General features: G+C 47.6%; 1 protein-coding gene across 6 annotated transcripts in view; it reads left to right on the top strand.

Annotated features, from left to right (window-relative positions):
* LOC110510240 (cell adhesion molecule 4) overlaps positions 1-12,588 on the top strand; it is a 140,027-nt gene that overhangs the window by 101,095 nt on the left and 26,344 nt on the right. For 4 of the 6 annotated variants that reach the window (XM_036975411.1, XM_036975407.1, XM_036975412.1 and 1 more), the window contains exon 1: positions 6,900-8,333. The exons of 1 other annotated variant lie outside the window; for it this stretch is intronic. In XM_036975411.1, the coding sequence (XP_036831306.1) occupies positions 8,252-8,333 (82 nt within the window). In that variant the 5' untranslated portion in view covers positions 6,900-8,251. Of the gene's footprint in view, positions 1-6,899; positions 8,334-11,566; positions 11,654-12,588 lie in introns of those variants that run through there. One more of the 6 variants, XM_036975409.1, reaches the window with a different exon arrangement.

Here is a 12,588-nt window from a genome sequence, read left to right as displayed (position 1 = left end):
CAGTTCTCACTCTCACACACACATACAAAGAGACAGTTCTCACTCTCACACGCATACAAAGATACAGTTCTCACTCTCACACACATACAAAGAGACAGTTCTCGCTCTCACACACATACAAAGAGACAGTTCCCCCTCACTCTCACACACATACAAAGAGACAGTTCCCCCTCACTCTCACACACATACAAAGAGACAGTTCTCACTCTCACAAATATACAAAAAGACAGTTCCCCCTCACTGTCACACACATACCAAGATACAGTTCTCACTCTCACACACATACAAAGAGACAGTTCTCACTCTCACACACATACAAAGAGACAGCTCCCCCTCACTCTCACACACATACAAAGAGACAGTTCTCACACACATACAAAGAGACAGTTCTCACACACATACAAAGAGACAGTTCTCACTCACATACAAAGAGACAGTTCTCACTCTCACACACATACAAAGAGACAGTTCTCACTCTCACACACATACAAAGAGACAGTTCCCCCTCACTCTCACACACATACAAAGAGACAGTTCCCCCTCACTCTCACACACATACAAAGAGACAGTTCTCACTCTCACACACATACAAAGAGACAGTTCCCCCTCACTCTCACACACATACAAAGAGACAGTTCCCCCTCACTCTCACACACATACAAAGAGACAGTTCTCACTCTCACACACATACAAAGAGACAGTTCCCCCTCACTCTCACACACATACAAAGAGACAGTTCTCACTCTCACACACATACAAAGAGACAGTTCCCCCTCACTCTCACACACATACAAAGAGACAGTTCTCACTCTCACACACATACAAAGAGACAGTTCTCACTCTCACACATACAAAGAGACAGTTCCCCTCACTCTTACACACATACAAAGAGACAGTTGCCCCTCACTCTCACACACATACAAAGAGACAGTTCCCCCTCACTCTCACACACATGCAAAGAGACAGTTACCCTCACTCTCACACACAAACAGACAGTTCCCCCTCACTCTCACACACATACAAAGAGACAGTTCTCACTCTCACACACATACAAAGAGACAGTTCTCACTCTCACACACATACAGAGACAGTTCTCACTCTCACACACATACAGACAGACAGTTCTCACTCTCACACACATACAAAGAGACAGTTCTCACTCTCACACGCATACAAAGAGACAGTTCTCACTCTCACACACATACAAAGAGACAGTTCTCGCTCTCACACACATACAAAGAGACAGTTCCCCCTCACTCTCACACACATACAAAGAGACAGTTCCCCCTCACTCTCACACACATACAAAGAGACAGTTCCCCCTCACTCTCACACACATACAAAGAGACAGTTCCCCCTCACTCTCACACACATACAAAGAGACAGTTCTCACTCTCACAAATATACAAAGAGACAGTTCCCCCTCACTCTCACACACATACCAAGAGACAGTTCCCCCTCACTCTCACACACATACAAAGAGACAGTTCCCCCTCACTCTCACACACATACCAAGATACAGTTCTCACTCTCACACACATACAAAGAGACAGTTCTCACTCTCACACACATACAAAGAGACAGTTCTCACTCTCACACACATACAAAGAGACAGCTCCCCCTCACTCTCACACACATACAAAGAGACAGTTCTCACACACCTACAAAGAGACAGTTCTCACACACATACAAAGTGACAGTTCTCACTCTCACACACATACAAATAGACAGTTCTCACTCTCACACACATACAAAGAGACAGTTCTCACTCTCACACACATACAAAGAGACAGTTCTCACACACATACAAAGAGACAGTTCTCACTCACATACAAAGAGACAGTTCTCACTCTCACACACATACAAAGAGACAGTTCTCTCTCTCTCCTTCTTGCTCCATCTCCAAGCACCAAGCATCAAACCCCTACCCAAATTATATCAAATTTATTTATATAGCCCTTCTTACATCAGCTGATATCTCAAAGTGCTGTACAGAAACCCAGCCTAAAACCTCAAACAGCAAGCAATGCAGGTGTAGAAGCACAGTGGCTTGGAAAAACTCCCTAGAATGGCCAGAACCTAGGAAGAAACCTAGAGAGGAACCAGGCTATGAGGGGTGGCCAGTCCTCTTCTGGCTGTGCCGGGTGGAGATTATAACAGAACATGGCCAAGATGTTCAAATGTTCATAAATGACCAGCATGGTCAAATAATAATAATCACAGTAGTTGTCGAGGGTGCAGCAAGTCAGCACCTCAGGAGTAAATGTCAGTTGGCTTTTCATAGCCGATCATTAAGAGTGTCTCTACCACTCCTGCTATGTATCGCATACACACACACACACACACACACACACACACACACACACACACACACACACACACACACACACACACACACACAGAGAAGAGAAATGTTATCTCAGATGAACTGATAGGATCTGGTGCATCAGACACTCAGCCAGACCCAGACCCAACTGCTTATTCAGAGATATCCCACAACCCCCCATGCTGCTCACTCCGCCATGGGCGCTGCCTGCCTCAGTACAGGTAGTGTATCCATGGTTTTAATATCTACGGTATTAAATGCTGGAGGTGACCTCACCGCCATGCTTAAGCAGCCAGGTAACCGTGGAAGGATGTTGGAGTACTTAATATTTTCATCACACCGCTGATTTAAGCCCCTTAAGTGCTTTGGCAACACTTATTCCATTGTGTTGCCAATGAAGCCCATAACACATTTGATTTGGACGAGGAACTGGGGGAGAGGGATGGGGACAGCATTGGCTTTCCGCACACTGCGACAAAACACGCTGGTAGATGCACACACACGCACACACACACGCACGCACGCACACACACAGAGATAACTGTATCATAATGCGAGAGCATGTCTAATTGAATACATTAGTGTTGTGTGGAATATGAATATGGTTTGTGACAGAGGGAGATTCATCTGAACTGTTCAGGGACTGGAGCAGTGAGGTACTGGTGGGGGCAGTAGCCGACTCACATTTAGTTAGTACAACACAGCATAACACATGTTTTCCTCCCCAGTGGTTTTGCAGTGGGGTGTTTTGGACTTGGTTATGGTGAGTAACTGCATGCTCGACCTGGCCTAGGGGTGGTCAGTAGTATCCTAGTGGTTAGAGAGGTGGAGATGTCGCCAAGGAAAATGTCACCTTGCAATCCAAGGTACCATATGCTGTTGTGCCCTTAAGCAAGGCATGTCTCACTTCCCTGCAGTCAAATGGCCTAGTGGCCTCATGGGTGGAATGTTATTCATAGTTGTCAACATTTCATAATGAAAAAACGTAGTTTTTTGACACTGAACAATCTGGTGTTTCTATGTCAAACGGTTTTGTTATATTTCAGTCTTCTGTGATGTATATAAAGTGTAATATTGGAATGCAAACTCAAAATGTAATACATTTCAACTCTATATCTGACATGGTACAGATGTCTTCTTCTTTTAAGCCCATAACCATGTGTGTCAGGTGTATATTTTGGTTTGAAAGTAGATTTGTTTAAGACTACCAAGAAACACTCTGACCCTGACTTAGCCCACTGCAGTAAAGGTTAACCCCTGAATGCCGGGTAGAGCAAAATATACATTTGTGTTATGACAGATGGAGTAGAAAATGACTAGCCTACTGTGTGAAAACCCTGTGATTTCTTAGAGGTGCATACATGTATGTCTCATTACTGTGTTAAAGACTGGGAGAAACAGAGTGTATTTACAGTCTCATCAAGCACTTATACTGACATCAACAGGAGCCATGGTCACATGCTCACAAATGCATGAAAACACAAACATGCTACCAAACACACATACACACACACACACACACACACACACACACACACACACACACACACACACACACACACACACACACACACACTGTTCTAAGAACACGCATACAGACACACACACACACACACACACACACTGTTCTAAGAACACGCATACAGACACACACACACACTGTTCTAAGAACACGCATACAGACACACACACACACACACACTGTTCTAAGAACACGCATACAGACACACACACACTGTTCTAAGAACACGCATACAGACACACACACACACACACACTGTTCTAAGAACATGCATACAGACACACACACACACACACACTGTTCTAAGAACACGCATACAGACACACACTGTTCTAAGAACACGCATACAGACACACACACACACACTATTCTAAGAACACGCATACAGACACACACACACACTGTTCTAAGAACACGCATACAGACACACACACACTGTTCTAAGAACATGCATACAGACACACACACACTGTTCTAAGAACACGCATACAGACACACACACACTGTTCTAAGAACACGCATACAGACACACACACACTGTTCTAAGAACACGCATACAGACACACACACACTGTTCTAAGAACACGCATACAGACACACACACACTGTTCTAAGAACACGCATACAGACACACACACACACACTGTTCTAAAAACACGCATACAGACACACACACACACACACACACACACACTGTTCTCAGAACACGCATACAGACACACACACACACTGTTCTAAGAACACGCATACAGACACACACACACTGTTCTAAGAACACGCATACAGACACACACACACACACACATTGTTCTAAGAACACGCATACAGACACACACACACACACACACTGTTCTAAGAACACGCATACAGACACACACACACACTGTTCTAAGAACACGCATACAGACACATACACATGCAGCCATTATGGACTGTCTTAATACATCAACTATAAAACAGGCCATTGGACATAGAGGACCTCTATGAGGTTTGTGTCTCTCTGTCTCTCTGTCTCCCTGTCTCACTGTCTCTCTGCCGCTCTGTCTCTCTGTCTCCTTGTCTCTCTGTCTCCCTGTCACTCTGTCTCTCTGTCTCTCTGCCTCCCTGCCTCCCTGTCTCTCTGCCCCCCTATCTCTCTGTCTCCCTGTCGTCCTGTCTCCCTGTCTCTCTGTCTCCCTGTATCTCTGTCTCCCTGCCTCCCTATCTCCTTGTCTCTCTTCCTCCCTGTCTCACTGTCTCTATGTCTCCCTGTCTCTCTGCCTCCCTGTCTCCCTGCCTCTCTGTCTCTCTGTCTCTGGGTTTCAACTGAGGGATTGTAGGGGAAGAAGGCCTTGCCACTAACATCCTAAACAGATCCAACTATATACCCTGTCTGAATGGACTGCTGGGCGGTCACACACACAGCCACTGTTCTCTGACCTGAAAGACAGTCATTGTCGCATCCACACCCCAAACCTTCACAAAATAACTAAAATGCTAAATATGCATCCACGGACTAACACACACACTTACACACACTGATAGAGAGTGGAAGCAGGCAGGCTGTGGGAGGAGAACAGGGGTTATATAAACCAGACGGACAGATAGACAGCTGACACTACTCTGGGATATACTGAACATATACTGAATGACAGAGGGGAAGAGGAAACAACCAGAAACTAAACCACTGTCCCACTATATTGACCTGACTGAGGATAGAGAGAGAGAGGACGACAAGATAACAAAACAACCACAACGAGAGAGGGGGATGAGACGAGAAGAGAAAACACAATAGACTTTGTTTGGATCAGAGGGGCAATATCCTTTCCGAGCTACAACGACAGAGAGCACAGAGCAATTTCCTTGGTGTCAGGTTCTGGTGTGGTTGCTGTTAGCGACTTGGAGATTCCATGCTACTTCAGAGCCAGGGCACACGGTGCGGTGCGGTAGTGGTAGTATTGACAGTGCCAGGGCACACGGTAGGTAGTGGTAATATTGACAGTGCCAGGGCACACGGTAGGTAGTGGTAATATTGACAGTGCCAGGGCACACGGTAGGTAGTGGTAGTATTGACAGTGCCAGGGCACACGGTAGGTAGTGGTAGTATTGACAGTGCCAGGGCACACGGTAGGTAGTGGTAGTGTTGACAGTGCCAGGGCACACGGTAGGTAGTGGTAGTATTGACAGTGCCAGGGCACACGGTGTGTAGTGGTAGTGTTGACAGTGCCAGGGCACACGGTGCGGTAGTGGTAGTATTGACAGTGCCAGGGCACACGGTGCGGTGCGGTAGTGGTAGTATTGACAGTGCCAGGGCACACGGTAGGTAGTGGTAGTATTGACAGTGCCAGGGCACACGGTAGGTAGTGGTAGTATTGACAGTGCCAGGGCACACGGTAGGTAGTGGTAGTATTGACAGTGCCAGGGCACACGGTGCGGTAGTGGTAGTATTGACAGTGCCAGGGCACACGGTAGGTAGTGGTAGTATTGACAGTGCCAGGGCACACGGTGGGTAGTGGTAGCATTGACAGTGCCAGGGCACACAGTGCGGTAGTGGTAGTATTGACAGTGCCAGGGCACACGGTAGGTAGTGGTAGTATTGACAGTGCCAGGGCACACGGTGGGTAGTGGTAGTATTGACAGTGCCAGGGCACACGGTAGGTAATGGTAGTATTGACAGTGCCAGGGCACACAGTGGGTAGTGGTAGTATTGACAGTGCCAGGGCACACGGTAGGTAGTGGTAGTATTGACAGTGCCAGGGCACACAGTGGGTAGTGGTAGTATTGACAGTGCCAGGGCACACAGTGGGTAGTGGTAGTATTGACAGTGCCAGGGCACACAGTGGGTAGTGGTAGTATTGACAGTGCCAGGGCACACGGTAGGTAGTGGTAGTATTGACAGTGCCAGGGCACACGCTGGGTAGTGGTAGTATTGACAGTGCCAGGGCACACGGTGGGTAGTGGTAGTATTGACAGTGCCAGGGCACACGGTAGGTAGTGGTAGTATTGACAGTGCCAGGGCACACAGTGGGTAGTGGTAGTATTGACAGTGCCAGGGCACACGGTGGGTAGTGGTATTATTGACAGTGCCAGGGCACACGGTGGGTAGTGGTAGTATTGACAGTGCCAGGGCACACGGTGGGTAGTGGTAGTATTGACAGTGCCAGGGCACACGGTGGGTAGTGGTAGTATTGACAGTGCCAGGGCACACGGTAGGTAGTGGTAGTATTGACAGTGCCAGGGCACACGGTGTGTAGTGGTAGTATTGACAGTGCCAGGGCACACGGTGGGTAGTGGTAGTATTGACAGTGCCAGGGCACACGGTGGGTAGTGGTAGTATTGACAGTGCCAGGGCACACGGTGGGTAGTGGTAGTATTGACTGGCTAATTGCAGACAGAAGGCAGAGGACTTTGTAGCAGTCTGGGGATGACACCGCTGTTCTGGTCAATCAGGGTGTGTGCTGCGAGGTGTGTGCTGCAGTCCGGTCACCCTCAGTAAGTTATACGCTCTCCGGGCCGGGCCCTCGTCGCTGCTGCATTAGGAGCCGCCAATCAGAACCAACAACCAACTCCACACGGACCACAGCAGCTGAACTGAGCTCACTGACGGAGCGGGCAGTGAACACGAGACTCAACACAGGGACTGAACATCGTGACTGGAAGCAGCCGTGTGCAGCAGAGAGAGACATTGTGATCCTGTATAAACATACACATTACATCTCTACAGTGGGACGGATAGAGAGAGAGAGAGATGTAGCCTATAGAGTAATGCTATACGTGTGATCCTGTAGGGTGTTTATATCACACAGGGAGACTGTAGTCATTTGTAAAGCAGTTACCATCACAGTTGGAGACGGTGATGTGTGATAGTGAACCGTGGGAGACAATTTGATGACGTGTTTGTGTTGTGAAAAGTATCATGTGTGGGGATTGAGCCCCGGGTTGAGAGATGTGGGTACAGAAACAGTATAATGGCTTGTTTCAGATGGTTTACTCCGATGTGTCTGTCTGGCTGATGTAGAGTAAAGATATTGGTTTGTTTGGTGTTGGGATTCTGGTCTGTGGTTTGCCATTTGAGTGGTTCTAGCCTGTTGGTTTGTATCATTGCTTTGTTCCATTGATTTGATGTTTAGTTATGTAGTCCTACACAGCAGAGCAGCTCTATTTGCAGACAGTCATTTGGCTAGTTGTAGCATCGTTGTAAGACATACTAGATCGACGCTGTGGTGATGTTAGATCGGTGGTGTTTTATCAAAAGACTGCAGCTCTGAAGAAACGTGCGTGTTGTGTACTGGTAAAACCCCGGCTTTGTTGTGTGTCACTGCAGCCCTAGCTGTGCTCTGCTGTGCTCTGCTCTGTTGTTCGGCGCCTGTGTCCTGTGTCACAGAGGAAGCATTGATCAGACAGCTACTGAGGCTCAATACACAATGAGGCCTGGCCCGAGATCTCTACTCCTCCCAACCCCCCTCTCCCTCTCCCTGCGTGCCCTGCTCCTACTCTGCCTTGCGCGTAAGTCACACACACTTGCATGTGCAATGCACATTTCACATTTCACATTTCCTGTTGCTGTAAGATTTTCCTGCTGTAGCAAACTGGCTGAAATGTAAGATCCCTATATCTACACACACGGACTCCCCTCACTACATCAAGCTAGATTATCTTTCTTTCTTTCACCTCTCAGTGAGGTAGTTGTGGCCAACACGTAATAATGGGAAGATCGGGAGATTTAATAAATGTCATGAAAGTGGGGAAAGCTATAGAGTGAGGGAAATTGAAGACAAGACACTTAGGGACAGAAAGATAGAGTGGGCTGAGAGAAAAGCAGAGTGTGAATGAACTCTCAAATCTCTGATTTAGGTGTGAATTTACAATGAGCATTATGTATGAGCAGAGTGCTATAGAGAGGATGGGATTACACCCAGGCTGTAGGACTGGAGAAATGGGGAAACACAAACCGGGATGGAGGATTACAGTTAAAAGAGGCAAGGGATGAGGCGGGAGGGAGGGCAGGAGAGAGACAAGGAACCACTGTGGGCAGGAGAGAGACCAGGAACCACTGTGGGCAGGAGAGAGACCAGGAACCACTGTGGGCAGGAGAGAGACCAGGAACCACTGTGGGCAGGAGAGAGACCAGGAACCACTGTGGGCAAGAGAGAGACCAGGAACCACTGTGGGCAGGAGAGAGACCAGGAACCACTGTGGGCAGGAGAGCTAGTGTTTCCCCTGTCTTTGATCTATGATTAGGATCACTGGTAGCACCACTGATACCATGAATATATCCTGTCATCATTCTATTTGGGCTCAAGCAGCGTATTAATATGCAGAGATGTTCTGTAAATAACCATGGCTGCAACGCGTCCACTTCCTCCAAGCCAATCAAAATCTGGATTGCAGAATTTTCATATTGGATCTACACAGGGACATTTGGTGGCATGGGATGGTGGGAGGGAGGGAATGGGTGACAGTAGAAGAGCGAGAGAATGAGGAAGAGGGATGGAAAGAGAGAGAGAATTAGTTTTTAGCCTTGGCAGGGGGACTGGGTTATATAATTCCTGCCAATGAAGCAGTTTTGGGTGAGCAGTGAGCAGGAGGACGGAGACTGGCCAGGTAGAGAGATTGATGTGGGGGGGGGGGGGGGGGGGGGTTTAAGACTCTCTCCTCTTGGCCGCTGTGAATCTCCAGCGTGGTATCAACGTGTAATGGGCCTGTACATTTTCCTTAAGCTGCCCTTGTTGTGCATGGCAGTCGTTGCCAGAGCACTGTTGGACTGTGACGGCTCGTCATAAACACCATGGCTAACCAGCTTTAGCTGTTTAAAAGGACAGCATACACACTGGTGGAAAACAGAGAGCGGTAAAGAGAGAAGGGATTGGAAGAGAGGGACATGGGGGTAATATAGTGAGAGGAGAGTGAGGTGAGTGGATAGAGACAGCGAGAAAGTGTGAGGTATTTAAAGGGGGATAGCGAGATGAGATGAGCAGAGTGGTAGGGAGAGAGGGAATGGGGTCATGGAAATATGTTGAAGGTCATAAAGAACATGAAGGTCAAAACATAGCTGTGAGAAGGATGGGAAGGATGAACAGGGATGTAAGATGAGGTAGAGAGGAGCAGTGAGAAGGATGGGAAGGATGAACAGGGATGTGAGATGAGGTAGAGAAGAGAGGAGCAGTGAGAAGGATGGGAAGGATGAACAGGGATGTGAGATGAGGTAGAGGAGAAGTGAGAAGGATGGGAAGGATGAACAGGGATGTGAGATGAGGTAGAGAAGAGAGGAGCAGTGAGAAGGATGGGAAGGATGAACAGGGATGTGAGATGAGGTAGAGAAGAGAGGAGCAGTGAGAAGGATGAACAGGGATGTGAGATGAGGTAGAGAAGAGAGGAGCAGTGAGAAGGATGGGAAGGATGAACAGGGATGTGAGATGAGGTAGAGAAGAGAGGAGCAGTGAGAAGGAGGGGAAGGATGAACAGGGATGTGAGATGAGGTAGAGAGGAGAAGTGAGAAGGATGGGAAGGATGACCAGGGATGTGAGATGAGGTAGAGAAGAGAGGAGCAGTGAGCAGGATGGGAAGGATGAACAGGGATGTGAGATGAGGTAGAGAAGAGAGGAGCAGTGAGAAGGATGGGAAGGATGAACAGGGATGTGAGATGAGGTAGACAAGAGAGGAGCAGTGAGAAGGATGGGAAGGATGAACAGGGGTGTGAGATGAGGTAGAGAGGAGAAGTGAGAAGGATGGGAAGGATGACCAGGGATGTGAGATGAGGTAGAGAAGAGAGGAGCAGTGAGAAGGATGGGAAGGATGAACAGGGATGTGAGATGAGGTAGAGAAGAGAGGAGCAGTGAGAAGGATGGGAAGGATGAACAGGGATGTGAGATGAGGTAGAGAAGAGAGGAGCAGTGAGAAGGATGAACAGGGATGTGAGATGAGGTAGAGAAGAGAGGAGCAGTGAGAAGGATGGGAAGGATGAACAGGGATGTGAGATGAGGTTGAGAAGAGAGGAGCAGTGAGAAGGATGGGAAGGATGAACAGGGATGTGAGATGAGGTAGAGAAGAGAGGAGAAGTGAGAAGGATTGGAAGGGTGAACAGGGATGTGAGATGAGGTAGAGAAGAGAGGAGCAGTGAGAAGGATGAACAGGGATGTGAGATGAGGTAGAGAAGAGAGGAGCAATGGGAAGGATGAACAGGGATGTGAGATGAGGTAGAGAAGAGAGGAGCAGTGAGACGGATGGGAAGGATGAACAGGGATGTGAGATGAGGTAGAGAAGAGAGGAGCAGTGAGAAGGATGGGAAGGATGAACAGGGATGTGAGATGAGGTAGAGGAGTGTAATGAGGAAGAGTAGATGTGTGAGAAAGAGAGAGAGAAATATACAGAAGGGAGTACAGATAATTGTATGGTTATTCTGCTATTAACTAGTAGAGACAGAGAGAAAAGGCCTGCGATGAGAGAAGAAAATCTGACATTTATTCCATCTTTCTTCCAATTTCATGTTTGTCCTCATGTCCTCTCTCTCAATCCCTCTCCCAATCCCTCTCCCTCTCTCTACTTTTCTCCTGGTCCTGAACAAAACAGGATGATTATACTGCAGACTTGAGCTGCAGAACAAATCACATTTAGTGATGGAGAGTGTGGAGATACCCACTGAGTCTGAGAGAGAGAGGCAGACAGAGAGGCAGACCACTGAGAGAGAGAGGCAGACAGAGAGCGGGAGTCTTGCAGAATGGAAGGAAAGTATCGCTAGATGAAAGAAGAGAGACATGGATAGAGGGACGCAAGTAAAAGAGAGTGAATATGCACAGAGAAGAAGAGAGGAGGAATGAGAGATGAAGGTATAGAAGGGGCATGGGGGAGTAGTACAGGGAGAAGGTGAGGGAAAGAGGGAGTAGGTGAAAAGGAAGAGGGAGGTAATGAGATTAAAGGAGAATAGAATACAGCAGGGGGGAAATTATGAGCTCCAAAAAAATCAAATATTGTTTATACCACTTTTGATGAGGGAGGGAGGGAGGGAGGGAGGGAGGGAGGGAGGGAGGGAGGGAGAGGGAGAGAGAGAGAAGATTGTAAAGGATTATGTATTATTTATCGTTGAGGCTTTTTTGTGGATTTGGTTGGCGGTGTTAGAATCCTGGGAGAGATGAGTGATAATTTTAGACCAGAGAGAGAAGAGCGAGGAGAGGAGGGAAAATAATCGTATTCTGTCAGCTTTTTCACTGATGCAGAGGCAGCACACCTTGCAAAACTCACTGGTTTACCGGAAGCAAACGCTCTCTGACAAGCTTAAACACAGAAAAATGAATTTGCGTATGCAGCTAACCACAGACACAACATAGGGATAGGGTAGTGTGGAATGAATATGTTCCAGTCAGTGGTGGGAGAGTGAAAGAAGAGTTGGCTGCTACGGTGTGTGTGTGTGTGTGTGTGTGTGTGTGTGTGTGTGTGTGTGTGTGTGTGTGTGTGTGTGTGTGTGTGTGTGTGTGTGTGTGTGTGTGTGTGTGTGCGCGCGCGCGCGCGCATGTGTTTAGTCCCATCTGCATAGAACCTCAATCAACACACATGTTTCTAAGTGACTCGTCCCATCTCCTTTCCACTCCTCTATTCTCCAATGTAACTCTTCCCTTGGTCCATGTTGTTAAATGAGAATGTCTTGTCAACCCAATTAACTGGTAAAAAAACATTCACTTTCATTGGGAAAGACAGCTGTTTTCTTGACTTGTTCTGTAGCCTATCTAAAATGAACCTCTTGTGAAGTCCCTCTGGCTGCCTGCTA

Source organism: Oncorhynchus mykiss, chromosome 3 (genome assembly GCF_013265735.2).
Source record: "Oncorhynchus mykiss isolate Arlee chromosome 3, USDA_OmykA_1.1, whole genome shotgun sequence".
NCBI classification, from domain to species: Eukaryota; Metazoa; Chordata; class Actinopteri; order Salmoniformes; family Salmonidae; genus Oncorhynchus; species Oncorhynchus mykiss.
The sequence above is the reverse complement of the archived record's forward strand: the minus strand, read 5'-3'. Positions and strand labels throughout refer to the sequence as shown.